This window comes from Phaseolus vulgaris, chromosome 9 (assembly GCF_051622355.1).
Source record: "Phaseolus vulgaris cultivar YP4 chromosome 9, ASM5162235v1, whole genome shotgun sequence".
Classification (NCBI taxonomy): Eukaryota; Viridiplantae; Streptophyta; class Magnoliopsida; order Fabales; family Fabaceae; genus Phaseolus; species Phaseolus vulgaris.
The window spans coordinates 18,638,394-18,665,816 of record NC_143506.1 but is presented as its reverse complement, the minus strand read 5'-3'; the positions used below and the strand labels follow the sequence as shown (position 1 = coordinate 18,665,816).

The 27,423-nt window shown below is 32.7% G+C and overlaps 1 protein-coding gene across 1 annotated transcript; it reads left to right on the top strand.

The window, feature by feature from the left end:
- Positions 1-278: 278 nt before the first annotated feature.
- Positions 279-26,771, top strand: LOC137820481 (uncharacterized). Its single transcript, XM_068624597.2, has 15 exons — positions 279-521; positions 620-693; positions 795-884; positions 971-1,036; positions 1,111-1,188; positions 1,263-1,409; positions 1,493-1,579; positions 3,378-3,428; positions 16,461-16,551; positions 16,622-16,692; positions 16,779-16,848; positions 24,145-24,197; positions 24,931-25,024; positions 25,194-25,291; positions 26,413-26,771. Exons 1-15 carry the CDS (start codon positions 431-433, stop codon positions 26,500-26,502), a joined length of 1,251 nt encoding a protein of 416 aa, XP_068480698.1. The 5' UTR covers positions 279-430; the 3' UTR covers positions 26,503-26,771.
- The last annotated feature ends 652 nt before the right edge of the window (positions 26,772-27,423 follow it).

The window sequence follows — 27,423 nt, the reverse complement described above, 5'->3', positions numbered from 1 at the left end:
AATATAAACGAGTTTAAAAAATTGAATCAAAAGACCCATTTTCCTTGTGAACCCAAATTTATTAATCCAAAAGATTGCTTACATTGTTCATCTTCACACGCCTAACTTCTCTATGTATTTTTCACTATCAAACTGAATCTGGAAAGCAAGGATTAAAAGTTTATGTAGTATTATTTAACACTCTTCTGTAGCTTACAAAGAATGGGAAAAAAAGTTGGTTTGGAGCATAAGGAAAAGGAGAAAACTAACATAATAAGCCATAGAGTAATGATAATCTTGAGGGTTTGATTAGTTATTTTTGGTAGTTGCATCCATATTATTTGGATCAGCAGACACATGGTACTTATGAATTTCAACATTGTAATTATAAAGGCACAGATGAGGGAGAAGCATCTCTCAGACTCACTCTCACCCTAAATCCCAAACAAGAATGGCGCAAAAAGAAGCCTTTGAAAAAGCTCACACCAAGCTTCGATCCAAATTCCATCGACTCCTTATGAATTATCGACAAGATGAAAACGGTACGACAATCAAATTTCCCTCGTTAGCTTTCACATTCTCGCTATGTATTGCTCAACGATTCGTTTAATCAAATCCGTTCTTATGTATGACGCTTCAGCTCAGATCAAGGTCAAGCATATGAAGCCAGTGATGTGTCCTTATAACGAAAACCCTCCTCCAACGAAGGAAGAGGTATTGTCACTGTTCACATTTGTAGCGTCTTTTGCTTGTTTTTTATTTATCAATTTTCAATGTCTACTTAATTGGCTGCTTCAATCGTCTGAAAATTACAGATAGAGATAATGGAATCGTGTCCGAAGGCCGACATAGAGAACCTTGAAGAGTTGCTTGAGGAGGAGAACCTCAGCTTGTACATACCGTCGGTAGGTGACTAATTGAATAGGTATTTTTGTTATTCTGATTTCATTTTGTGCTTGAGAGATAAACTCATTGATTTTGTGCTCTTTAGCTGGAGGATGGTGAAACATATCCCAAATTTAGACCTGTCGTCAATTACGAAGACGACGATGACGAGGTAGGTGACTGATTAATTTGATTTATTCGGAGTTGAATTTTGAATCGTTATTGTAATTTGATTTCGGATATCAGGAAGTTAACCCGGCATACAAAGAATGGACAGATGAAGAAGGTACGACATACACTACATATGTCGAAAATGCCCAAGAGGTAGGTGACTAATTAATTTGATTTATTCAGAGTTGAACTTTGAATCGTTGTTCTGATTTGATTTCGGATATCAGGGAGAGTACTGGTTAACGAAAGCACGGGTGTCGGTGTTGATTTTGAAGTTGAAGTTGAAAGAAAGCGAGACGCAAAGAAAAAGGCCTGCGGTTGTTTTTCTTCACGGTATCAACAAAGACAAAGAGTCCTTGCGTCCATTGCTTAAGGTGTGTCTTATCTCTTTCTTCCATTCCATTGTATTGTAAATTTATTATGATACCTGATTTTCTTTCCCTTCTTCTTCTTCTAGGCCTATGCTTCTCGGGGATATGTAGCAATTTCAGTGGATACTTCTCACCATGGAGAACGTGCCGTCACCACAGACTCCTTTAAAGATGTACTGCTTCTAAACAAATACATATTTTTACACTTTCTTTTACGCTCTTGTTTTCTTCGGTGCATCAAATGAGGGTGTTTACTCTTCCTATACAAACTAAAAAACCTTTTACCATGAATTAGGTATATAATTGATTATGGTTACTCACCATCAATTATATACTTAATATTTTATTTATAATTTCGTTTTAAAAACAATAAATTAAATATTAATTTTATTTTTTTAATTTTTATAATAATTTTTTATTTAAAATTTATTTTAACTTTAACTTTTACTAAAATTTTATAATACTTTTTAATTTAATATTATTTTAACTTTTATTTGTATTTTTAAAAATATTTTATTTTATTATATCAATTAAATTATCTACAAACTTTTCACCCATTCCTCTCAAAGTAAACAACTTTCAACTTTTTATTCTCTTTCCCTTATTTTCTTCTTCTTTCACTCTCATCCCAATTCAATAATGTCTTTGAATAAAAAACACCTAATTAACCAACTTCTTTATTAACAAGGATGAAAACATATGAGTTGTGTCTATTTTCTTTTGTGATAAAAAATATGTTAGTTTAAAAAGGTAAACCAATTTTATTGTGGGTAATATTTTTATAAAAAGTAAAATTAATTGAGTTTAAAAGAGTTAAAAAGTGTATATATAAAATCGTTATAACACATAAAAAGTTAAAATTGTAAAATATTATGTAAAAAATAATTAGAAAGATATTTTTTTATTAATAATATAGAGAATAATAAAACAAATAATTTTTAATTTTATTATATTAATAAAGAGAGTTGTTAAATGTAGTTATATTATTTTCAAAGACAGTTGTCAATATCATCACCAATTTTATTGTTTTACTTGTTATTTTGCTTTACCTTACTTGTATGGTGTGTTTGAATTAAGGAGAGGATTTGGGAGACTGAATTTAAAGTGACACTTCTTAGAAAAATATGAAAGAAATAAGGTTGTTTGGATTAAGGTATTTATATAGTGGATTTACGAGAAAAATTTATTGAAATTTGTTAGTAATGTGATGATTGTAAAAAATTTAAATTTTTTTAATAATATTTAAAATATAAATTTACAAATTTATCTTTATTTGAATAATAAAATATGATGTATTTTAAATTTAAGTTAATTAAAATTTTATAAATGATTTTTAATATCATTGAATAATTATTTTTGAAAAAATATATAAATTATTTATTGGCACGTAACAAAATTTCATTATAAATTAAACTATAATATTAAAAATTATAAAAATCATTTTATATAATAATTTTATATTTATTTTTTATAATTAATACTATTATTATATAAATTATCTTATTTATTGTTATTTTACAATTATAATTTTATTATTATAATTAATTATTATTAATATTATTAAATAATTTTATAATAGGTTAATTAACATAATTTATGTGACTTTCAATAGATACAAGCATAATCTGCACTTTTGATTCTCTAATGTTATTGTTATTCAGTTTAAAATATTTAACCATGCTACACTTATTATGTTTACATTCAAAGTGATGGTAATGAAGTAATTTCATAAAATAGGAATTTGAAGTTACAACATAGAATTTGGTTTGTATATTAATTCAAATAAATTTTTAAATGAGTTCCAAAAACATAATAGTTGGAATACTACATCAAATGGAATTCGTATTTAGTGATTGTGAATGGATAATTTGCGTTGAAAAATAATGGTTAAGCTGTAGGAGAACTAATTTATATAAAATTCAAAACTGATCATGTTTTTTCTTTTACTTGTTTTGGCTGCAACAAACTCAGGCACTTATTTTTTCCTGGCGCTTGGCTACAACGTTGCCATTATATGAAACGGTAATTTCTTATTGACTTTAATGATGTCAGGATAACATTATTAAAACTATTGTTTTGTATTGGTTAGTTTGAGATTGTTTAATAATTGTTATATCACACTTATTAGTTTGTGACTAGATTTCACTGTATAAAACTGTTTTATATTATAATTTAACCTATTCTCTTATTATTTATCAATCAACTTGCCATTTTGGACGTGATAGGTTTACATCCTTCAAAATTTGTACAATCATCTACAAATAATTTTATTAAATTTTGTATTCAATAGTTTAATTTATATTTTAATTAAATAATTTAGTTTAATATTTTATTATTATTTAAATTTGATATAGAATTTAGATTGTGAAAATACATTTTTTTCTCTTTACCGTTTAATTAAGAACTTCACTAAAAGATTTTGGGTCATTATTTTTCAGAAATATTGTTAAAGATGGAATCACCACTTTAATGAAAAAGTAGTCAAAATATTTTAAGAACACAGGAAAATGGACCCCGACAACCATCCAACTTATTAGATTGTTTCTTAGTAAGAGTATCTCAAAAGTCACATATGTCTCTTTTTCTCTCTATATATTTTTTTCTTTTAGTCTCGGCTTGTGTCAGAGTTTTTTTTTTTAAGACCATTTTTTCAATTGGATTAATACAACATGTATTCGGCTGCGACTGTGATACCATCATTCTGTTACAGGTTATTGGCCTCTCAACAAGTGAGATTTGGTCCAAAATATTGTTTTAATGGTTATTAACAAAAAATTAAATAAATAAAATAGAGTATTTCAAGAATACTCTAACACGTACAAAATCCAGACAATATTTCTACTTTACTAGAAACATTTTACCGACTAAACTTTAGGCTTTTTTAATTAAGCTTTTCAACAAAATAAACACAAGAAACAAAAAAGTAAATTGTTCAGTATTATCAGGGCACTAGTTGTATGAAGCCTAAATTCTTAGGACAAAACAAAATAAAAAATCAAAAGATTTATCCAAATTGCAGTAAACACTAATGCAAATTGAGTTAATATGCAATATTTGTCATTTATGAATCTATCAGATTGGACTTTGCACTAAGTTTATTGCCTAAGCACATCGAACCATTCTTCTTTTCTTTCCCTCTATTGTGTCTGAATTCTGCAATTTCTTGCACCAGTTCATACACGCTTCCTTCATCGCACTTCCTTTCTTTTTTGTCCTAACTTCTTTTAACGTTCCATTTTTGCCACCTTTCAAAAAAAAAAAAAACTCATACTTGCATCCTTCCTTTTATTTGCTTTTAAAAGATCTCTTCTCTTTTTCTGCCACCACAACATGCATTCATGCTCCTTCATTACTTCAAATCTGCAACACAACAATACCTTAAGCAACACCTATTTGAGCTTTATTAACTTAGAGAATGTAAACAATTTAAGGGGTATAATACCCAATCAAAGTAAGAGAAATTATAGTTCATTATCTTTCTCCTCATCCACCTTCCCTTCCTTGAACACCACTCCATTCCTTTGATTCTAGACACTCCAGACAACCGCTACCCATACCCCTTTCCAAACACGATTTCGTTTTGCATTGAATTATGGCAAGGTGAACTGTAGTAGATGATGCTTCATATCATTACTATACACAACTTGTACCCCCACCCACTTTGAAACCATTACACACACCTTATACGCTACCTTACATTCCACAAAAAGGCGGTTAACCGTTTCCTCTTCCTGATTGCATAAGGGACACATAGACGATGGTAAGACAATGCCTCTTCTCTGGAGGTTTACACGTGTTGGTATCTTCCCTTTTAGGACCTTCCAAGCCAACATTAAAGCATTGGGAACAACTTTGATTTCCCATAACATTTCCATTGATTGGCTCCTTTCAGAGGGTATAAACAACTCCAGAACTTGGTAGGCAGATTTTACAAAAAACAATCCACCTTCTTCAGCTGTCCAAACAACCTTATCCTGATAGTCATGGTTAATTCTGACTCTATTCAAATCTGTTACCAACTGTGTGAGTTGTTCTCTTTCCTATTCAAATGTCATCATTCTCCAACTCAAGTTCCATTCCCATCTTGATACATTCCACAATCCTACTTGTTGGATTCTTTTCCCTTTATCCTCTAAGATTAGATACAACCTTGGGAAAACAAAATTTAGAGGTAAAGTGTTTAACCACGTATCTTCCTAAAAGACGATATCGTTCCCGACCCCAACCTTCCACGATAACTGGTTATTAAACTAACTTTCCAATTTACCTTCTTCACAGACATTACACAGATCACGCCACCACCATGATTGTGTCTTGATGTGATTAGAAGTTCTTCTTCAGGCACCTATTACATATTTAGACAATACCACCTCTCTCCATGTACCTGTAAAGTCAACTTTCAGTTTCCACATCCTTTATACTCAAACCCCCTTCTATCTTTGGTTTGCAAATTGTTTCCCATTTTATCTAAGAAATTTTCTTATCAACACCCCCCCACCCCCACAGAATTCGCCTTTGCAAACCCATGATGTCTTTGCATATTGCTACCAGGGCCCTAATTACAAATAAGTAAAACAAAGAAATTGCAGTGAAAATTGATTTAATCATGCAGACTCTTTCGACAAAGGTCAATTTCTTTCCTCTCTAGATTGATAATCTCTTTCTCACTTTGTCAACAACCTCCTTCCAGAACTCCCTTCTTCTCGGCTTACCCCCTACTTTCAGTCCTAGGTACTTAAACAAAATCGACATTAGTGCACAACTAAGCATATTAGCAAATACATGGAACTGTGGTCTCTACACACAAATTGCTTCAATCCTTGTCTTATGAAAAATTACTCTTAACCCAACTGCTAGTTCAAAGCATCTTAGAATTGTTTTTATCGTCATAACATTTTGACTTGTAGCTTGGCAAACAACTAAAGTGTCATTTGTGAATTGTAACATAGAGACCTCTACCTGGCCTTCTCCAACTTTCACCCCTTTCAACTTGTTTTGCTTAAATGCACTTCTCACTAATTCTGCTAAACCTTCCACCACAACCAAGAACAAAAATGAAGTTATTGGGTCGCCTTATCTAAGCCCCCTTGTTGGTATGAACTCCCGGGTTGGACATCCATTGATCAAAACTGAAACGGATGAGGATTCTAAGCATCTTCTGATCCAACTTATCCATTTCTCACAGAATCACTGCCTACTTAACATGTAATACAAGAATTCCCATATTACTGAGTCATATGCCTTTTCATAATCGACTTTTAAGATAAGCCAGTTCATACTCCTCCAGATACGTGGGGTCCTTTATCTTGGGTACAAGCACTATAAACGAGCAATTACAACCTTTTGGGATGTTTCCTGTATCCTCAAAGCTTTGAATCGCTTGTTGGATGCCCTCATTAATGGTTTCCTAGTTTCCTTTAATGAAATTAAAATTGAAACCATCTCGGTTAGGGCTTTTTAATCCTTCACATTGCCACACTGCCTCCCTAATCTCTTCCTTTGATATCCTTGCAGTTACCCTAGCATTTTCCTCCTCCATAAGTGCTTGAAAGTCCACATTCCCTAGCCTAACCTTGAAGTGAGCAAGCTTTGAAAAGCGTTTTTCAAACAGACTTCTAGCAAATGTTCTCACCACTTCAGTATCCTCTTTCCACACACCGTCCACTTCCACACCTTTGATTTGGTTCAATATTCTCCTCCGTGTAATGGACGAATGATAGAATTTTGTGTTAGAATCTCCCAACTTGATCCAATTAATCCTTGCCTTTTGCCTCAATAAAGATTCAATTTTGCAGTTGATATCCTTGAGGTCGGTTACGAATTGGATTATGTTCCCTTTGTCCTCCTCACCTAAGTCGTTAGCTTCATCTACAAGATCTAGCACTCCAATCTATGCAATAATATCTCTCTTTGTTGTGTATATGTTCCCAAAGACATGTGCATTCCAGATCTTCAAATCATGTTTTATCATTTTAAATTTTCTTTGCACTTGACCATTCCTTCCCCACCCGGAGAATAAGAATTCCACTTAGATTTTACCAAATCCACGAACCTAGTATCTAAGGTTCTGAATGCCCTTGGTCCCCAATCTACAGACGTAGACTTAACAATGATAGCACAATGATCCAAAACTTGCCTTGTTTGGACGTATCGTTTGCATGTTGACCATAAATTCAACCATTCCCGTGACACTAAAACTCTGTCCAATCTACTCATCGCCTTCCCATTCGATCTAAACTATGTGAACTTAATTCCAACACATGTTATCTCCAAAAACATATTATGTTCAATAAACTCATTAAAACCATCAATCTCTCTTTTGTGCCTTCCATAAGAATTAATATATTTCTTCTCATTTAAGGCTCCCACAACGTTAAAGTCCCCAATTACATACCAACTGCAACTCATTTGTGCTTGCCTTGAAGTTGACAAATTAATCCACAACTATTTTTTCTCTTCCCATATACACGAGGAATATACATTTATAATAGTTACCTTTGCACCAGTCTTCAATTGTTGACCTGTTACCATTATAAATCCTTCTCCAACAACATGTCCTTCATACTTGAATCATGTTTTGTTCCACATGGTTAGCATGTCTCCTCCACCATTTTGAGCTTCCTTATGAATCCAACCAATATCGTTACTATCCCATAATGAGAAACACATTGCCTATGATATGGATGCAGTCTTAGTCTCTTGTAGGCACATTACCTCGAACGCTTCCTTCATAATCTAGCTCTTAATGTATCTCCATTTTCCAACTCCCCCCCAACCCACGTATATTCAAAGTTCCAACTAACATAGATCACCTTTAACATTCCTAATCTTGCGGTCCCTTGCCTCCATCCTCTTCATTCCCTCTACAATTACACCCTGCTCTCCATCAAATGTAACCCCCAATTCTTTGCCTAATTCCAAAATTTGCAACAGAGAAGAGAGATCTTGTCTACTCCAAAATAATCTATTGCAATTTAAAATATTAGAATCAGAAATGTTATCGTTCAGATTAACTTTCACCATTCTATGATAGTGTGAGTCCCTCTCCAAAGGCACTGAGATGCTAGACTCTCCCCTGCAGAAGCTTCCTTCCACCACTGTGACCCACATTGCGCCCAAGCGTGTTTCCCAAAACCAGTGACTTAAAAAGCCTTCTCCTTATGAGCGCTTTCGTTTGGCCTTCCTCTCCGTGGGCATTTCCATTGCTTCTAAAATTAATTTTGTCATGGTCATCTCCTCCGTCGACACATTGTTTGGTCCTCCCTCCTTCATCAAGACTAGCAAAGTAAAAAATAGGTTTTGATTCTGCGAATTAACTCTGATGAGAATTGTTTGCTTGCTGGACTGAGCACCCTTTAGGCTCCTTAAGTCTGCTTGGCCCATTTTGCTTGAAACTGAAACGCAACCATCCTTATTGAGCCTGTAAATTGCTTGTGACACCTCCTTGTCCATGGCGCACACTGAGCCCACCGAAAAGTCATTTAGGTTTTTTATTACATCATTGCTCACTTTTCCAATATTCTATGCCATTTCCCTATTCGTGCTAGATTCATTAATGTTAAAAAAATAAAATTTGTAAAGATCTAATGGCATTCCCCAATCTATCCAAGCTTTCTGGCATCGAGCCTCCATTGTGTTTTGCCTCGTCTTTTGGTCCTGAATCATAATCCGCTTGGCTATCCTTCAAATAAGATCTGTGTTTTGACCCTATTCTTCATAATTTTCCTTGAAATATCGCAATGGTTATCCTCAATGAACGAATCCATCGAGGTTACACTATCTGAAGAGTGGTTGAATCTTCTACCTTCGCACGAGCATGAAACCCCGCAAGCTCCTCCCTCACTACCACTGAATATAGAGTACCATTAATTTTAATCATTTTCTAGAAGTTTGTGTCGCATGTTATTGATACCCTTGCTTTAAATCTTGCGAATTTTGTGTTTTCCAAAGACAAAGTCGCTTCGTCTACAAATATGACCTTTGTAGCTTGTGTTGCAACTACATTCCTGAACGTGTCTTTATTCCAAAGAGAAAGAGGTAGCCCCCAACATCTAAACCATACCTATTTGTGTCGAGGAATGATCTCGTCAGACCATTCAACAATCTCTTTGAATAGATTTTCCAAAACGCCCCTATTTTCGTCCACCATTTTCTTAGGTCCTTCTTCATTTTTAGGAGTAAGGAGCACACAATCATCTCCCATATAATTACCTTTAATACCAGAAAGACCTCTCGAGAACAATTCTTCTTGAAATTCCTGCCATGACACATCCTGGTGAAGGAACCTAACACAGTTGTTCTCAACCCACTTTGGGACACCTGATTTCACCTGGATAGAATCAGACTCTAGAATGTGACTGGGATCAGGTACGTACTTTCTTAGCTGGGATACATGGAAAATATTGTGAATGTTAGCTAAAGGAGGAGGCAAAGCAATTTCATAAGCCACAAGGCCTATTCTCCTAACCATACCTTTAGTCTGGAGGATTTTTTGAGACATAATCCACCCAGATTTAATGGCAGGGTAAATCCAGATGGAGCGGACGAGTGGGTGAGAGACATAGAAAGAATATTTGAAGCTACTCAATGCCCTGAAGAGAGAAAGTTATCTTATGCCATCTATATGCTTATTGAAGAAGCTGAATTTTGGTGGATAGACATGAAGCAAATGATGGAAGACAAAGGAGAAGATGTCACTTGGGAGAACTTCAAAGTAAGATTCCTGGAGGAGTATTTCCTGATAGTGTTAGGTATGCAAAAGAAATTGAATTCATGCAGCTGGAACAAGGAAATCTTTCAGTCACTGAATATGCTATTAGGTTCAAACACCTAGCTAGATTCTACACCCAGACCACGACTGAGGCTTGGAGATGTAGAAAATTTGTGTTTGGATTGAAGCAAGAACTTAAAGAAGTGGTGATTCCTATGTCCATTAGAGATTTCCCTGCTCTAGTGGAGAAAGCAAAAGTAGTGGAGAGTTTGAAAATTAGTAGCAGACTTGCTAAGCCTCAAGTGGGAGGACCTTCTAAAAGCATGCCTAAATATGAAGATAGAAAGAAATCTTATTTCAGACATCAATCTTATAGCAGTGGAAGATCCAGTTCTCAATCACCACCTAGTTTCAGATGTTTTAGATGCGGTGGGCCACATGTTGTTAGATTTTGCCCTCATTCAGTGTCAAATGTGACATGTGATAGATGTCACAAGTATGGTCATGCAAAAAAAGATTGTCGTGTCCAATTGGGAGCTCCAAATTCTGGCAGAGTGCAACAAGTACAACAAAATAGTAATAAAAAACCCAGAGATGTTGGAAGAGTTTTTGCCATTAGTGGAGTTGAAGCTTCATAGTCTGATAGCCTTGTTAGAGGTATTTGTTCTATCCTTGGAACACAGTTATCTGTATTGTTTGATTCTGGGGCAACCCATTCTTTTATATCTTTTGATTGTGCTAAGAAGCTTAAGTTGTCAGTCCGAGAGTTAGAATTTGAGTTGGTGGTATCTACACCCACATAAGGTATTACAGTAACTTCTTCCATGTGTGTTGAGTGTCCTGTAATTATAGATGGGCAGAGATACAAGATCAACATGGTTTGTATACCTCTAAAAGATTTGGAGGTTATATTGGGAATGGATTGGTTGTCTGCTAATCATATCCTTATTGATTGTGCTCGGAAGAAGTTAATTTTCCCTAAATTAGAAGGAATGCAGGTTATCTCAACTCATCAGTTTGAGAGAGAGATACAAGAAGGTGTAGAATGTTTTATGCTCTTGGCTTGTTCTATAGTTACTGATAAAGTACAAAAAGATATATTTGTAGTTCAGGAGTTTATGGATTTATTTCCTGATGAGATTCCTGGACCTCCACCTAAAAGAGACATAGAGTTTGCAATAGACTTGATTCCTAGAGCAGGCCCAGTGTCAATTTCTCCATACCGAATGGCACCAATAGAGTTAGCTGAATTGAAGAAACAACTAGAAGACTTATTGGAGAAGCAATTCATTCGACCTAGTGTTTCTCCATGGGGAGCTCCAGTGCTATTAGTGAAGAAGAAGGATGGTTCGTCACGTCTATGCATAGATTATAGACAATTAAACAAGGTAACAATAAAGAATAAATATCATCTTCCTAGAATTGATGATCTGATGGATCAGTTGCATGGGGCAGTTGTCTTTTCTAAAATAGATCTGCGCTCAGGTTATCACCAAATTTCAGTGAAAGCGGAAGATGTTCAGAAGACTGCTTTTAGATCAAGGTATGGTCACTATGAATTTTTGGTCATGCCATTTGGTGTGACTAATGCTCCAGCTATTTTCATGGATTATATGAATCGGATATTCAGACCTTTTCTTGATAAGTTTGTTGTAGTGTTCATAGATGACATCTTGATCTATTCTCGTACAAGGGAAGAACATGCAGAACATCTTAGAAATGTCCTAAACATTTTGAGAGAAAAACAGTTATATGCTAAACTTTCAAAATGTGACTTCTGGATGTCAGAAATACAATTTTTAGGACATGTCATCTCTACACAGAGAATATCAATAGATCCTTCTGGAGGTTGTACTTCAGTGGGAACGTCCTAAAACAGTTACATAAATTAGAAGCTTTGTCGGGTTAGCAGAATATTACAGGAGATTTATAGAAGGCTTTTCTAAAATAGTGTCTCCTTTGACCCAATGGACTAGAAAAGATCATCCTTTTGCATGGACTGAACAATGTGAGAGAAGCTTTGAAAAGTTGAAAAGAAGGTTGACTAATGCTCCTGTATTAACAATCCCTGATACCAATCAGTCTTTTGAAGTTTTTTGTGATGCTTCCTATCAAGGATTGGGTTGTGTTCTGATGCAGAATAAGAAAGTTGTTGCCTACGCTTCTCGTCAGTTAAAGGTGCATGAAAGAAATTATCCAACTCATGATCTAGAATTGGCAGCAGTTGTATTTGCTTTAAAAATATGTAGACATTTTCTTTACGGAGTTAGTTTTAATGTGTTCAGTGATCATAAAAGCTTGAAGTATTTGTTTGATCAGAAGGAGTTAAATATGAGACAGAGGAGATGGATTGAATTTTTAAAAGACTATGATTTCAAGCTAATATATCATCCTGGGAAGGCAAATGTTGTTGCAGATGCGTTGAGTCGTAAAAAGATACAAATGTCGTCGCTTATGATTAGAGAGCTAGCATTGATTGAAGATTTCAGGAGTATGAATTTGGAGGTTTCCATGTCTTCAAATTGCATTAGTGTAATACACTTGTTATAACTAATGAATTTCTGGAGAAGGTGAAGGAGAAGCAGTTGGAAGATTCAAAATTGAAGAACTTCATGGGCTTATTAAATACTGACAAAGCTAAAGACTTCTATTTAAGAGTGGATAGTATTTTGAGATTCAAAAATAGAATATGCATACTAGAGGATAATGAACTAAAGCAAACAGTGTTATCTGAAGGTCATAAAAGCAAATTCAGTTTACATCCAGGAATGACTAAGATGTATCAAGATCTCAAGAAGTCTTATTGGTGGCATGGCATGAAGAATGATGTAGCTAAGTTTGTAGCTGCTTGCTTGACTTGTCAAAAATCAAAGATTGAACATCAACGACTTGGAGGCATGTTAACTCAGTTAGACATTCCAGTGTGGAAGTGGGATAGTATCTCAATGGATTTTGTTACCCACTTACCACGTACTTTGAGGAAGCATGACTCTGTTTGGGTCATAGTGGACAGGTTGACAAAGACGGCACACTTCCTACCTATAGACTTGAGAATCTCTATGCAGAAATTGGCCCAGATTTACATAGATGAAATAGTCAGATTGCATGGTGTACCCTCCAGCATATTTTAGATAGGGATCCCAGATTCACCTCCAGATTCTGGCAAACACTTCAAGAAGCTTTGGGGACTAAACTTAGACTTAGTTCAGCATATCATCCTCAAACTGATGGACAATCAGAGAGAACTATCCAGTCCTTAGAGGGTTTGCTTATGACTTGTGTGTTAGATCATTTGGGAAGTTGGGATGAAATTCTACCATTGGTAGAGTTCACTTGCAATAACAGTTACCAAGCTAGCATAGGAATGGCTCCTTTCGAGGCATTGTACGGAAGAAAGTGCAGGACACCTCTGTGTTGGTTTCAGGATGGTGAGAGTGTGTTAATTGGACCAGAATTAATACAACAAACCAATGAGAAAGTAAAAATGATTCAGGAAAGAATGAAAACATCTCTCAGCAGGCAAAAGTCGTATGCAGATCAAAGAAGAAGACCTTTAGAATTCTCTACGGGTGAGCATGTCTTTTTGATAGTTACATCGTTCACTGGTGTAGGAAGAGCACTGAAATCCAAAAAATTGAATACTAAGTTCATAGGACCTTATCAAATTCTCAGGAGAATAGGCCATGTGGCTTATGAAGTTGCTTTGCCTCCTCCTTTAGCTAACATTCACAATATTTTCCATGTATCCCAGCTAAGAAAGTACATACCTGATCCTAGTCACATTCTAGAGTTTGATTCTATCCAGGTGAAAGGAAATTTGTCGTTTGAAGTGAAGCCAATCAGAATTTTAGATTCACAAGTGAAACAACTTTGTGGAAGGAGTATTCCCATGGTGAAAGTATTGTGGGATCTCATCTCTGGAGACTCCACTTGGGAAATTGAAGAGGAGATACGAGCATCATACCCTAGTCTCTTTATTGGTAAGTTCATTTTCGAGGACGAAAATTTTTATAGTTGGAGATAATGTAACAGCGTAAAAAAAAAACACAGAGACCCCCCCCCCCCCATGCACAGTTTCTTTCTTCCTTATCTCCATTTCTCTCTCTCTCTCCATATTCTCTTCTCTCCCTCTCTCTTAATTTGCTCTCCCAATCTTCATCTATTTTAGAATCTGATCGGACCACGTTGTAGCTGGCAAGTTAAGGAACATTTCTACCCGATCAGATTTTCAAACAGAGTAAGTTCATTTTTACTCTAAATATCCTTTGTTCTCTGTTTTTCCTTAGGATTTAGTCATCAATCTTGGTGGGATTAGTTGAGAAGTTTAATCCTCTCAACTTATTCTATTATATACTGAATTTTTGTTCTGTTTGGATAATTTGCATTAGGCCTGTAAATCTTGAAGTTTATCCAGACTGTGGGGAATAAAATTCTAAAAGTTGCTTGGAAAGCAAGCAATTGAGGTAAGGGAAGCTAAATTTAATTTTTAATAGCACCCTAGGATAGAAGATCTGAATGCAGAAGGGACGTGGTCGCAATATTCAATTTTTCTTGCAGGGATGTTGTGTGTTTATATATTGGGTTTTTTGTTTATATATTATTTAAATTTGTAAAAATATTATATTTTGATGGTTTAATATTTTAAGTGTTGCTTTTTTTTTTGTAATGCTTTTGAATATTGTGGATCACTTTTTGAATGATATTGTATGACGAAATGGTATGGAATTGAATTCATACATTTGGGATAATGTATGGACTGATGTTTGTTGTGTATTAAGTATTAATGCCTATGTGGTAACAGAGATCTCCGAGTTTCATTGATGATCTAAGTCACATAGACTAAGATATCAGGTGGTGAGAAGCTTATGGGGGAGTTCATGCACATCGTGACATATGAGATGCACGGCTTGGGTTGTATTGAACTTACCCTGATCCTTTCTGTTGGATTCGCTGGTAATCTTTGAATTAGGTGTTAGTCTCTGGTAGGACTTACTTAATACTGGTCTTCCGGAAGACGTTGTTTGTTGAATATTCTGGATGTGTAGATCCATGTGAGATCTATGTGATTGTTTATTGTTGAGATTTGAAGAAAATTGAATAATTTGATAAATTGATCATGTAATTTGGTTTTCTCTTTTGATTTATTTGTGTATATTATAAAATTCTATTTTCACTAGCTTACCCTTGCTTTTCTTGTTGTGTTTGAACTGCGATGACTGTACTATGTACACGAGCAGATGACCATATAGGTGCAGGAGAGCCTTAGAGGTTTCAAAGTCTTATTTTGAGCTGTGGATATGTAAATATTTGTATTTCTATAAATCCTAATCATGTATTAGGAATGTTTTTGAAAAACTCCAAGTTTGTATAGAAACTGGTAGAACTTTTATTGTAATAGTTATATGTAAATTATGGGGTGTTACACTAGGAACCCCAGTACTCATTTTTCTGCAAGTCCTTTCACTACAAGAAAATCATGAAATAGAAACCAATTTTTAGATACAAAAATAATTAGTTGCAATAGTAACTAAATTAGAGACCATTTTAGAAATTAAACAAAAAATGGTTTCTAAATTAGTTTCTATTATATTGTTAAATAGTTTCTAAATTGGTATCTAATTAGCAACCAATGTTTTTGCTACCAAATTTAGAAACTAAATAATTGGTAGTTAAAACCCTGTTTGCTAATTAGATACCAATTTAGAAACTATTTAACAATAATAGAAACTAATTTATAAACCAATTTTATTTTTAGTTTCTAAAATGGTCTCTAATTTAGTTACTATCGCAACTAATTATTTTGGTCTCTAAACATTGGTTTCTATTTCATGATTTTCTTGTAGTGTTTCCTCCATTTCTTCACAAATTAGTAAATACAAACAATTGACTTACTCTCCTTTTTGTCTTTGTGAACAATATTTAGGTAGTGTAAATATTTAGATATAGTTAACCTAGTTATAAAGTGCTTATTTTTCTCTTTTTTTCATAAAAACTGAAGTGAAGTTGCATTTACCAGCACACTTTATCCTCCAAACATTTTGTGTCAAGTGTGGTTGTAGCAATATAAGCTTATGATTTATTCGGTTCAGAAATAACGGTGTGTTATTCCATATTCTAGTAGGTTTATTTACAAGTGGAATTTGATCAAAATATACAAGTGGGACTTCGAAAATATGTCTTTAAATCTTTAGATATAAACAACCTAGTTCTAAAGTCTTTAATTTGTTTTAATAAAAATAAAGTGGGACTTGCATTTACAATGCACTTTATGCTACAAATGGTTTGTTTCAAGTGTGATTGTGACACTTCTTATGATTTTTTCATATTATTCCATGTTCTGACAGGTTTGGGATTTGAAGGTATTAGCAGATTATCTAACAAAAAGAGAGGATATAGACCCTTCTAGAATAGGAATCACAGGAATATCACTTGGAGGTTGGTTAAAAGATGTTGAAAGGAATATGTTAGACGATATGCTCATCACTTGTATAATTCTTTCATCCAGGAATGTATGCATGGCTTGGTGCATTTTATGATACTCGCTACGCTGTGGTTGTTCCTATTATTGGTGTCCAGGTGATACTAAATGATTGAATGAAGCTTTTGTTTGGTGAAATATGTTTTTGAAACAACTACTCAAACTTGTGTGATATATATTGCAGGTATTTCGATGGGTTGTAGACAACAATAAATGGAATGAAGAAAATCATGCTATGAAGTTTTTGTTTGAAGGTATGTTAAGTTTTTAAAAAATCTAAATGGATTGCAAACTGATTTGAGGAACAAAGTTATCTTAAACATGATTGGAAAATAAGAAAAAAAGTAAAAATGTAGAGGAAAAGAAAATCGGGGAAAGAAGAAAACTCATATATAACATTCTACATTTCTAGAGGGAGTAAATGGGCATATATATACATGAAAACAAAACAAAAGAACAAAAATTGACAAAAGAAAAAAAAACACAAGTCAATAAAAAATAAGTTGTCTATAGACGATGGATATAAGAGGCGCAAGAGGCGTCTATAAATTGTAATCGTCTATAGACGATCTTCGTTAGACGATTTGTTACTAATATCATCTTTTTGAGTGTTCCCTTATGAATGTATATTAAGCATGCCCAACTTGAAACAAAGGTTAGTGAATTGTGAGGGAGGTAAAGCTTTGGTGAGGATGTTAGGTTGTTGAAGATTGGAGGCAATAAGGAGAAGTTTTATCAACCCAACTTTAGTTTTTCACAAACAACGTGGCAGCCAATATTAATATATTCAGTATGTTCATGGAAGACTTGATTGGAAGTAATTTGGATTACAAATTGATTGTTGTAGTATATAGTAGAAGGTTTAGTACAATGATGCGAAAGTCATCTAGAAGATAGGTAAGCCATTATATCTCACAAGTGGTGGAAGCCAAAGTTGTGTATTCAACTTTAGCAGAACTCTTGAAAACAACAATTTGCTTCTTGAAGCGCCACACGATGGAATAATTTCCAAGGTTACAGTGATAGATCGAAAAATATCGGGACAAGAAGCCCAGTTGAAGTCGCTAAAAGCCTTTAAATAGGTGTTGCTATGTTTGTCAAAGAAGATTCCTTTTTCAGACGTAAGCTTCAAGTAAAAAATGATATGTTGCTATGTTTGAAATTTCAAATAAACTCATTTGAAATTCCCACCAAAAACAAGTCACATGGGAGGTGTGACCTTTTTCTACTATGACACCTCCCAAAAACTACACCTACACCACTCTCCTAAGTCACATGGGTAATGTGACTTTATTTTACATTTTCACACTCCTTTATTTAATAACCACACCTCCTAAAACTATACAAGAGTATTTCAAAGCTTGGCCTTGCCCCTCATGGGATGGACTTGGGCTCTTTGGGCTTTGGTCTTCTTGGGCTTGGGCTTGGGCTTTGGGTTTGGGCCTCATCTTTATTTTATGTCTTCTTTTAATTTTGAGAAGACTAGAAGGAAGAACTTCAAATGTGAGGGTGGATGTCCTCTTCCTCCATTAATAAAAGCCTTCTTTATTTGATTCTCATCACTATGTTTGTCAAAGAAGATTCCTTTTTCAGACGTAAGCTTCAAGTAAAAAATGATATGTTGAGCTACATGATGATGATTAATGGTGGGAGTACTAAAATATTGGATGAGATTATGGATGACATATATGACATCAGGGCGCGTATTAGTAAAATAAATGAGATGTCTATAGACTATCAGATGAGGTAAATGTTCACTTTCGTCATGAGAAACTTTAGTAGAATAATTCATAGGTGTTGAGATGAGAGTTGAAGCAAACATGTCATTAGAAGCAAGAAGGTAGAGATTATATTTTCATTGAAAGAAATGTATTCATTTGTTGCTTTTTGGTAACTTCAAGACCAAGGAAATTTGTGAGATCTTCCAATTTTTAACAAGCTTCATCAAATTGAGAAGTGATGTTGGATATTTCATCAATATTGTTTCCAACCACGATGATGTCATCTACATAAATGAGAATGGTAGTTATGGTAGAACCTTTAAACTTAAGAAAAAGAGAATCATATGCATACGACTCTTTATAATTTATGGAAGTAAGAAATCTAGAAAGTTTTGCATACCATTATCTGTTGGATATTTTAAGGCCATAAAGGGATTTATGAAGAAGACAAACCTAGTTCCGGGAGGAAGTAACATGTATATTTCTTCATGAAAATATCCATGGAGAAAAATGTTATTATCATCTAGTTGTTTCAAATTCCAATTATGGATAACAACAAAGGAAAGCAATAAGCGTAAAATAATTAATTTCGCTACAGAGGAAAAAATAGTATAATCAAGACCTTCTAATTAAGTGTAGCCTTTTTCAATAAGTATGACCCTATACGTGTCAATAGAACCATCATAATTATATTTTACCTTATAAATCCATTTAGAACCAATAACAATTTTGTTGGGAGGAAGGTCAATTATCATCCATGTTTGGTTAGTGTCTAAATCTTGTATTTCATTGTACATAACTTTAATTCAGTGTTGTTCAAGATTCACATTAATACTCATGATTATTCTTTTAAGAGATGAAGACAATCCGACATAAGAGACATAATTTGCAATATGATACCTAGCTCCAGTGTTAGAATCAACAAAGGCAATATGATAGTTTTTTTTATATATGTAGGCAATTGTCTAGTCCTATAGTTCTTCTAAGAACAAGAGAGTTAGTATTATCTTAAACAACAAAATTATCAAAAAAATTAAAAGTTGGCAAGCAAGTAAGGTTGAAACATGTGTTCATTGTCAAAAAATTTAGTTTTTGAAAACTGATTTTTATAAAAAAAATGACATTGCAAGAAATATCAAAGTTATTAGTTTTAAGATTATAAATAAAATATATTTTTTTGTTAGCTTCAAACTTTAGGGAAATACCTAGATCACGACTATCCAATTTCTTCCTATAAATAACAAGAGTGCTTATATAAGAAAGACAAAAAAAAAACACGAAGATTGTTAAGGTTACAAGATTTACCATAAAGAATTTCCTTGGGAGAATTATTATTTAAATAATGGGTAGGAATGATATTTATTAAATAAACATATATGATGAAATTCATGAGTAAATATCTGTTTTCAGTTTTATTTTTCATAAGATCAATCCAAGTGAAGCGAGTACAATCATCCATAATAGTAAGAAAATACCTGTGGTCATGAAGAAAAATATTGTCATTAAGTCTTCAAATATTGATATTAAAAAAAAACAAAAGGAATACATTATGAGAATTACTCATTTAAAGAGGTAAGTGTTCTTTTTAGCTAAGTGATAAGCATTACAAGGTTGATTCTTATCAAAATGAATATACAAATGGTTTCAGGTAAACGATCATCAGATAAGTATCCTAACCTAGCATTTCAAAAAATAATGCTTATATCATCATTGTTTAATTCAACATTAGATGTATTGATAGAACAAGTTTAAACAACATAAGTATTGAAAACATATAGAGCAACGCAAATTAACCAAATCAATCTTTCCTCTTTTTTTTTTTTGGAATAATACAAGAATCAACAAAGAAAACAAGATCATAAAGTGTTAGTCAATTTAGAAAAAAAAAATTGTAAGTAAATGAAGGTATAAAAGGCACATTTTCAAAAAAAAGAAATCATCGTTAAACTTTCTTATACCAATATGAGTAGTAGAAATTTTTTCTGTATTAGAAAGATTGACTTTAATGAGTTTAATTTTTTTTTTATGAAAAGAAATTGGAGATAAAATATGAGACTTGATTAGTAGCTCTAGAGTCAATAATCCAAGAACTTAAATTTTGTAGATTTAAAAAGTTCATACCAGTGTTTACATTATTACCTTTTAGATTAAGAGTTTGTGTCAAACATGAGACAAAAGAATTTGATTAACTTGATATGCGCTAGTGGAGTTATTAAAAGCAATTTTGGGAATTAATGACATCAAGGCTCGATACCAATGTTGTTTAAATTGTGAGTGTACTCACAAACTCATACGATTCAACGAGTTTGGAGAAGGAGGGGTGATTCAGATGGGGTATCGTGACTTGCACGAATTGGAATGAGTAGGCGTGTTGCTTGGTGAATCAGAGGATCATTGAAATATCTTTATCCTCCTACTCGCCTTGCTTGCCACCTGATGTGAGTTGATTTTAAGATTTTTCATTTGTATGGTGGCACTTTACTTAGAATTGGATTTTTAAGACAATTATAGGTGATAGCCTAAGGAAAATTCTCATTGGACATTAACTTAACCAAGTGGTTAAGTAGATGTGAAGGTTCATTTCCACAAGGCAAAGAGAAAAACAATTATATGGTGAGAATGATGACAAAATGGTGCGAAATTTAAACAAGGAATACAAGAACAATGAAATGACTGAATGGAATTAAAAAGAAGCCAAATAAGAACATGTTTATGAATAACATGGAATGATAATGGAAGGAAAAGAGGAAAGATAAGGAAACTTATAAGAGGTGGAATTGTGAATGGTGCACGCCACTTGGATGGTGAATTGAATCCAAGATAAGTGAAAGATGTTGTCATTTGAGAGCTCACAACACTCACAAGATAAGACTAAGACTAAGAGGTCAAACCTCACTAATCATCCTCACGTAAAATGTGCAAAGTAACTTTCTCTATTCATTCAACTTGTTTTTACAAAGGGGGAAGCCTCCTATTTATAGATTTAGGAGCCTTGGAAAAGAATAAAAGATGGTAGAATGGGAAAGGGAGAAGTGGAGCGGTTTTAGGGTTGGACTTTGGTCAAAACCGCGCCATCCTACACATTCTAGAAGTTAGGTTTCCTTTATACCCTAATGGACTTCTTATAGGCTCATTCTTATGTCTTCGCCTCCTAATTATGCTATATAAACATACTCTTGCTTATTCTACTATTTGGACCCCTCATGTGAGCCCAACTTATTTACAACATTTTCTAATCATTAAAAAGACTAGCAGAAAGAACTTTAGGTGCTCTGGTCCTTGTCCAATTCTCCCTCTAGTGAGGTCTCTTCTTTGAGATGACTTTTCTTTGTGTATTTGAACATCCTTGATCATCTTCTTGTGGGCTTGGTTTGCATCACCACCGCTCGCACTTTCCACCGATGTGCTTGCCATCACTCGCTCTTATTGTCGTCGCTCTCACCACCACTCACATTCCAAATCACTTGCGACCATCGTCGCTCGTGTTTGCAACCACTTGCGTTCACCACTGCTTGTGTTTGCAATCATTTTCGTTTGTCACTGCTCACTCTCAATATTGTTGTTCCTCTTTGTTCTTATCTGTTTATTTTCTTTTGTGTACTATGCTCCTTGTTACCTGGTTTTCATATACAAGTAACTCTTACAACTTGAGTTATGATCCTCGAGTTACGTTTTTATGTTCTTTCTGATCCTCTTATGATTATCGAGTTTTACAACATTGGTTGATACTACTCTTGTGAGAGGAAAAAATCTTGATTCCCAGGAGTAGACGAATGACCAATGTCGCCCTTGTTTTCATGCTTTACCTTTATACTATTGACAACATCATTTTTTACCATTATTAAACTTGTAGTTGGGTGGGAATCCATGTTTTCTATAATAGATGCCAATAGTATGACCAAGTTTTTCCACAGTGAATACACATTTTCTTGTAATTCTTGTTGTCATGATTTAGATGGAAATCATGTTTACGATAGCATGTTTCGGCATGCCTATTCTTCTCACAATGAGTACAAGAATGAGTATAGCCAATAGTCGCATTGCACCTCAGTTTCAATCCAATAATGAAGTTATTTCCTTAAATTTGTCTTTCTTTTTGGGACATATAAGAGAAAATCTTTGTGACGGGAGGAATAGGGTCCATGAGTAGGACATATGACTTAATATTACTCTACTAATTGTTTAAACCTCTCAAAAAAAGCATAGGATGGTCTTCATATTTTCTTTGACTTATTATTGTCAGAACATCACAAGTGCGTCTTGTAACACATACGCATACCATATCAGGTTTGAAGTTGTCCAATTCATCCCAAATAACACGAAGTTTAGTATGAAGAGGCTTCCATTTGAAGATAAAAAATTCTCGATAAATTTCCTTGAAAGTATCTGGATTTCATATCATTACAGATTTCCTCAACTTTATCCATCCATAAGACGCTTTGACGAATTGAGTCAGAAATTAAGTAAACGATCAAAGAGATCACCATATTATTGTAGCACTTCCAAAAATGATAAGAAGAATTTGTCTTGTTGGGTTCTTTCGCAATCCCATCAATGAATCCGAATTTATTTTTAGCATTCAAGGTGGTGATCATAAAACCGTTCAAAGAATTATAATTTGTGGGGTCAAGCATGATGGAAAAAACGCACGTGGAAACAACACACACAATCATGAATCAACTGCACTGCAGAAAATAAACAACACAGATTTAACGTGGTTCGATCGTCAATCTGCAACCTACGTCCATGGGCAACTAATTAGGCTTTCATCCTGTTTGTTACAATTTTATTACAACCACAAAGATCTCTTAAATAGAGATTATTGAGGGGACACAATAATTAAGCTCAATCACTAAAACAAGGTGTCTAGTCAGCCCAACCCAATTGGTCGTGGCTTCACACTCAACAAAGCACTTAAGAGACTAGAGTAATGACAGGATTCTCGTTAGGATGAAGGTAAAGATAACTATGAATAGAAATATTTAAAAAAAAATCCAATTATGAAAAAAAATTAAAAAGAAAAAAAAAATAGAAGCATAAAGCAAAGAGAAGAAAAATAGAGACTCGCAAAATAACTCTAATATCATCTTAAAATTTTGATTGGATTGCAAAGTGATTTGAAGAATAGAGTTTATATTAAACATGATAAAAAAAATAAAAACAAAGCAAAAAGTGCAAAGGAAAAGAAGAAATAGGAAAGAAGACAACTCATTATTACAATCTATCCTCCCAAAAAGAATAAATGGGTATATATAGAAAACAAAATGAAAGAAAAAAATCAACGACAATAAAAAACAAAAACAAAGACAAGTCAATCAGACAGAAATAATCTATAAACAATGGGTGTAATAGGTATCTATAAATGATAGCATCTACAAACAATAACGTCTATACACGATAAACTATAAGCATCTAGATGATCTTGTTGCTTAAATAGTTTGTTAGTAAGAGAAATGTCAAATGAGTTTTTGAAAATTCTTTCATGTTTTACATGTTTTCTTATCTTTGATTTAGTTAGTGCTTCCAGTATTTCATTTTGGATTAATATAATATTGAAATTACTATTCATGTAACTCCCATAATGTTGTACCTATCAGTTTATATATGGAGCACGTGTTGTATGATTTCATATGGAACATCTAATAGATTCTTAAGGTCATTGATTACGGAATAAAATTACTTGTTGAAGTGAGAACAGTGTTTGAGTAAGACCTATAAGGGAAATTATAATAGGGGGTAATCATTTATTCAAGCAAGGTAAACACTGAACATATATTTCGAAGGTACTTTGGTATTTACATCCCCTAATGTCCTGGTTCTTGGATGCAGTGGCTCGTCACAATTTGGGTAAAGATGTTATTAACAAAGAAGTAGTGGAGAAGGTCAATTCCGATTCTGTATCCAAATCAATTGTTTTATGCTTTCATTATTGCTTTAAGATGTGATTTAGGTATAAAGAAAATTATTAAATAGAAATTAATTTTAAAAATTATTAAATTAAAGATTATTTTAGAGACTAAAAAAAATTATTGATTTTTACATTAGTTTCTAATTTGATAAATAATTTTTAAATTGGTATCCAATTAGCTATCATGATTTTAACTACCAATTATTTAGATTTTAAATTTTGTAGCAAAAACTTTGGTTGTTGATTATATACCAATTTAGAAATTATTTATCAATAATAAAAACTAATTTAGAAACCAATAATTTTTTTAGTTTCTAAAATAGTATTTAATTTAGTCATTATAACAACTAATTATTTTTTTCTCTAAAATTAATTTTTATTTAGTAATTTTTAGTAATTTTCTTGTATTGCATTATTTGTATTGTTATCACTACTATAAAATTATTAAATAAAAAATCATTTTAAAAATAAAAAATAATTAATTATTATATAACTAAATTAAATATTATTTTAAAAAATTTAACCATCCGTTTAAACTAAAAGTTGATTGTTCAAATTTTTTATAGTTAATTAAAATATTTATTAATAAAAATTAATTATTATTTTTTTAAGTCTGTATGATATAGTATATGATTTAGTTTATAGTGACTAATTTAATGATTTCATTGTAATATATACTAATCACATAATTTTTCATTTCTGATCAGGCAATGAACCGAATTGCTCCGGGTTTACTTTACCATTTTGATTCACCCAAAACAATTCCAGCTATAGCACCACGCCCATTGCTTATTATTAATGGTAAGGCATTTATCATTATACATACATATATATATATATATGTATGTATGAGTAAATAACACCTTAGACCTATTATTTAGTCAATTTAATTATTTGGTTCATTTAGATTTTGTGAAAATTTATAAACTAAAAGTAATTGAAGCATTTGCTTGGGCTTTGGGAACTCTAGGTGCGGAAGATCCTTGTTGTCCCATTGCAAGCTTGGAAGTTCCAAGGAAAAAGGCTACCGAGGCATACGAAGCGTTTCAGTGTTTAGATCATTTTAAGGTATGATCTCGTCTTTCTTGGTCACCTCGGTAAGGAAATTATACATTGTCTCTTCCCTTATCAGTTTAGACAATTTCTTTCTGTATCATATAATTTATGACATGCAACTAACTTAAAATTTAAAACCCAACATTATTTTTATTTCATTTTTTTACGCATGCAAAAATCTCGAAGTGATTTTCATACATTTCAGATTTTGAAATCTAGAAGGTTATTTTTGTATTTCATTTAAACTTCTGGATGGTCATATTCGGAAGTGAATTATGAGTTCTGAATTTTCATATCTGGAATGACGTGCTGTAAATGGTGCTGATGATTGAGATTCATAACTCATTTATATTTGTTTACGGATCTTGACACCCGAAAGATCATTTATGTTGTCTAGATAAACTTCCGAATAGTGAAATCCAAAAATGACATATTAGTTCAGAAGTTGTACATTCAGAATTTTGCAATTTAACTTACGGATATGAATATCAAGAAGGCAAAAATTTTAATTCATTAAAGACAAAACAAACATTTCATGTCAATGTGTTGGGTACATATCTAAATTGATATGGGGTGTAGAGAGTCATCATCGGTTTATTAAGAATGGGTTCACAATTGGTTGTATCCAGCAATTTTCTGATTTAAAAAACACAGTTTTATAAATAAATAAATAAAATCTCTCATAATAAAAATACAAATAAAGATTTAGTTCCAACTTAAATTTACAAAAGATCAGATAATCTTGGGTAATCCAATAAAGGCATCATATTCCTAATACACCTTGTTTAAATAAATTATAGGCACTCACTTCATGCCAACCACAAAGTTTCTTATATGATCTATTCTGCTTTTCAAAATATAAAAAATATATTTTGGAAAGCTTATATTCTAAAATGAAAAAAAAGGGTTAAGAAATTTGTAGAAGTATAAGAAGAAAGAGCCTTGGTTCTGATACCTTAAGGGTTAACTTAAGAATGTGGAATTTTTTTTATCAGCAACTCAGTAGATGTGAGAACTCAGTGGGGGTGTATGGAAATATGTTTTGGAGGGAAAGAAAGAGAAATGTTTTAATCCTGTTACTAATTGGCTTCTTGTTTTTGTCCAAGTTTATGATTGGTAGCTTTTACATGCAGGTTATTGTAGAACCTGGAGTTGGAAACCAATTAACAAGATTTCAAGTGAAGGAATCAGCTGATTGGTTTGATAAGTTTTTAAAGCCTTAGCCAATGCCCTCAGCTGTTCATAAATTATAAATAAACTTCCTCTGCCAACTCATTGCCTCATCCCATTGTCTTTTTCTGATTGTATCTGTCATTAAATCAATAAACCAGAATGCTTTTTCTTTAGTTCAAGACAATGATGCTAATGGCTATAAAATGTTGCACCCATGTTCAATCCTTCTTCGTACGAGAAATTGATTTTGTTAGGAAAATCTATCTCTCCTTGTGATTCAGGATAAATTAGATGAATCAGAATCATTATGGTTTCAATCAATTTTGTAAGATTAGCTCTGTTGATTATAAATTTGTTCTAACTGTCATTTTTTTAAGTACTATCACTATTTAAAACTGAAAGTGGAATACACTAATTAATACAAGTACGGTAAAAATATTTAAACTAGGATAATTATATTTTTTTAGAGACTTAATTTAATTAATTAATTTTTTATTTAATACAAATAAGGTAATTGTATATATTAGTTTTACGTTTACAGTCAATAGCTTATTACTTATTTTTATATCTTAATTTTCATATCAAAATATTAAATCGTTATAAAATGGTTTTTTTATGTATAAGGAAGAAAGGTTTTATATCTAAAGATAAAAATGATAAAATATATTAATTTTTAGAAATAATAAAGTAAAATTATATGTAATATAAAAAATAACCATTATTATTTTTTGTCTATTCTTATACAATTTAAAATTTATGAAATAACCATCTTAAAAAATGTTATCAATTCTTATAATATTGACCTATTTTAGTTTAGTGTAGCAGATCTTATTTCTTTTAAATCTTTGATTTCTTTTGTTATTTTTTAATTTATATTATTAAATTTAATACTAAATGTATAAAATAGTAATTAAAATAGTCAAAATTATTTTGTAGTGAACTATCTTCATTTATAGTATTACTTGTTATCT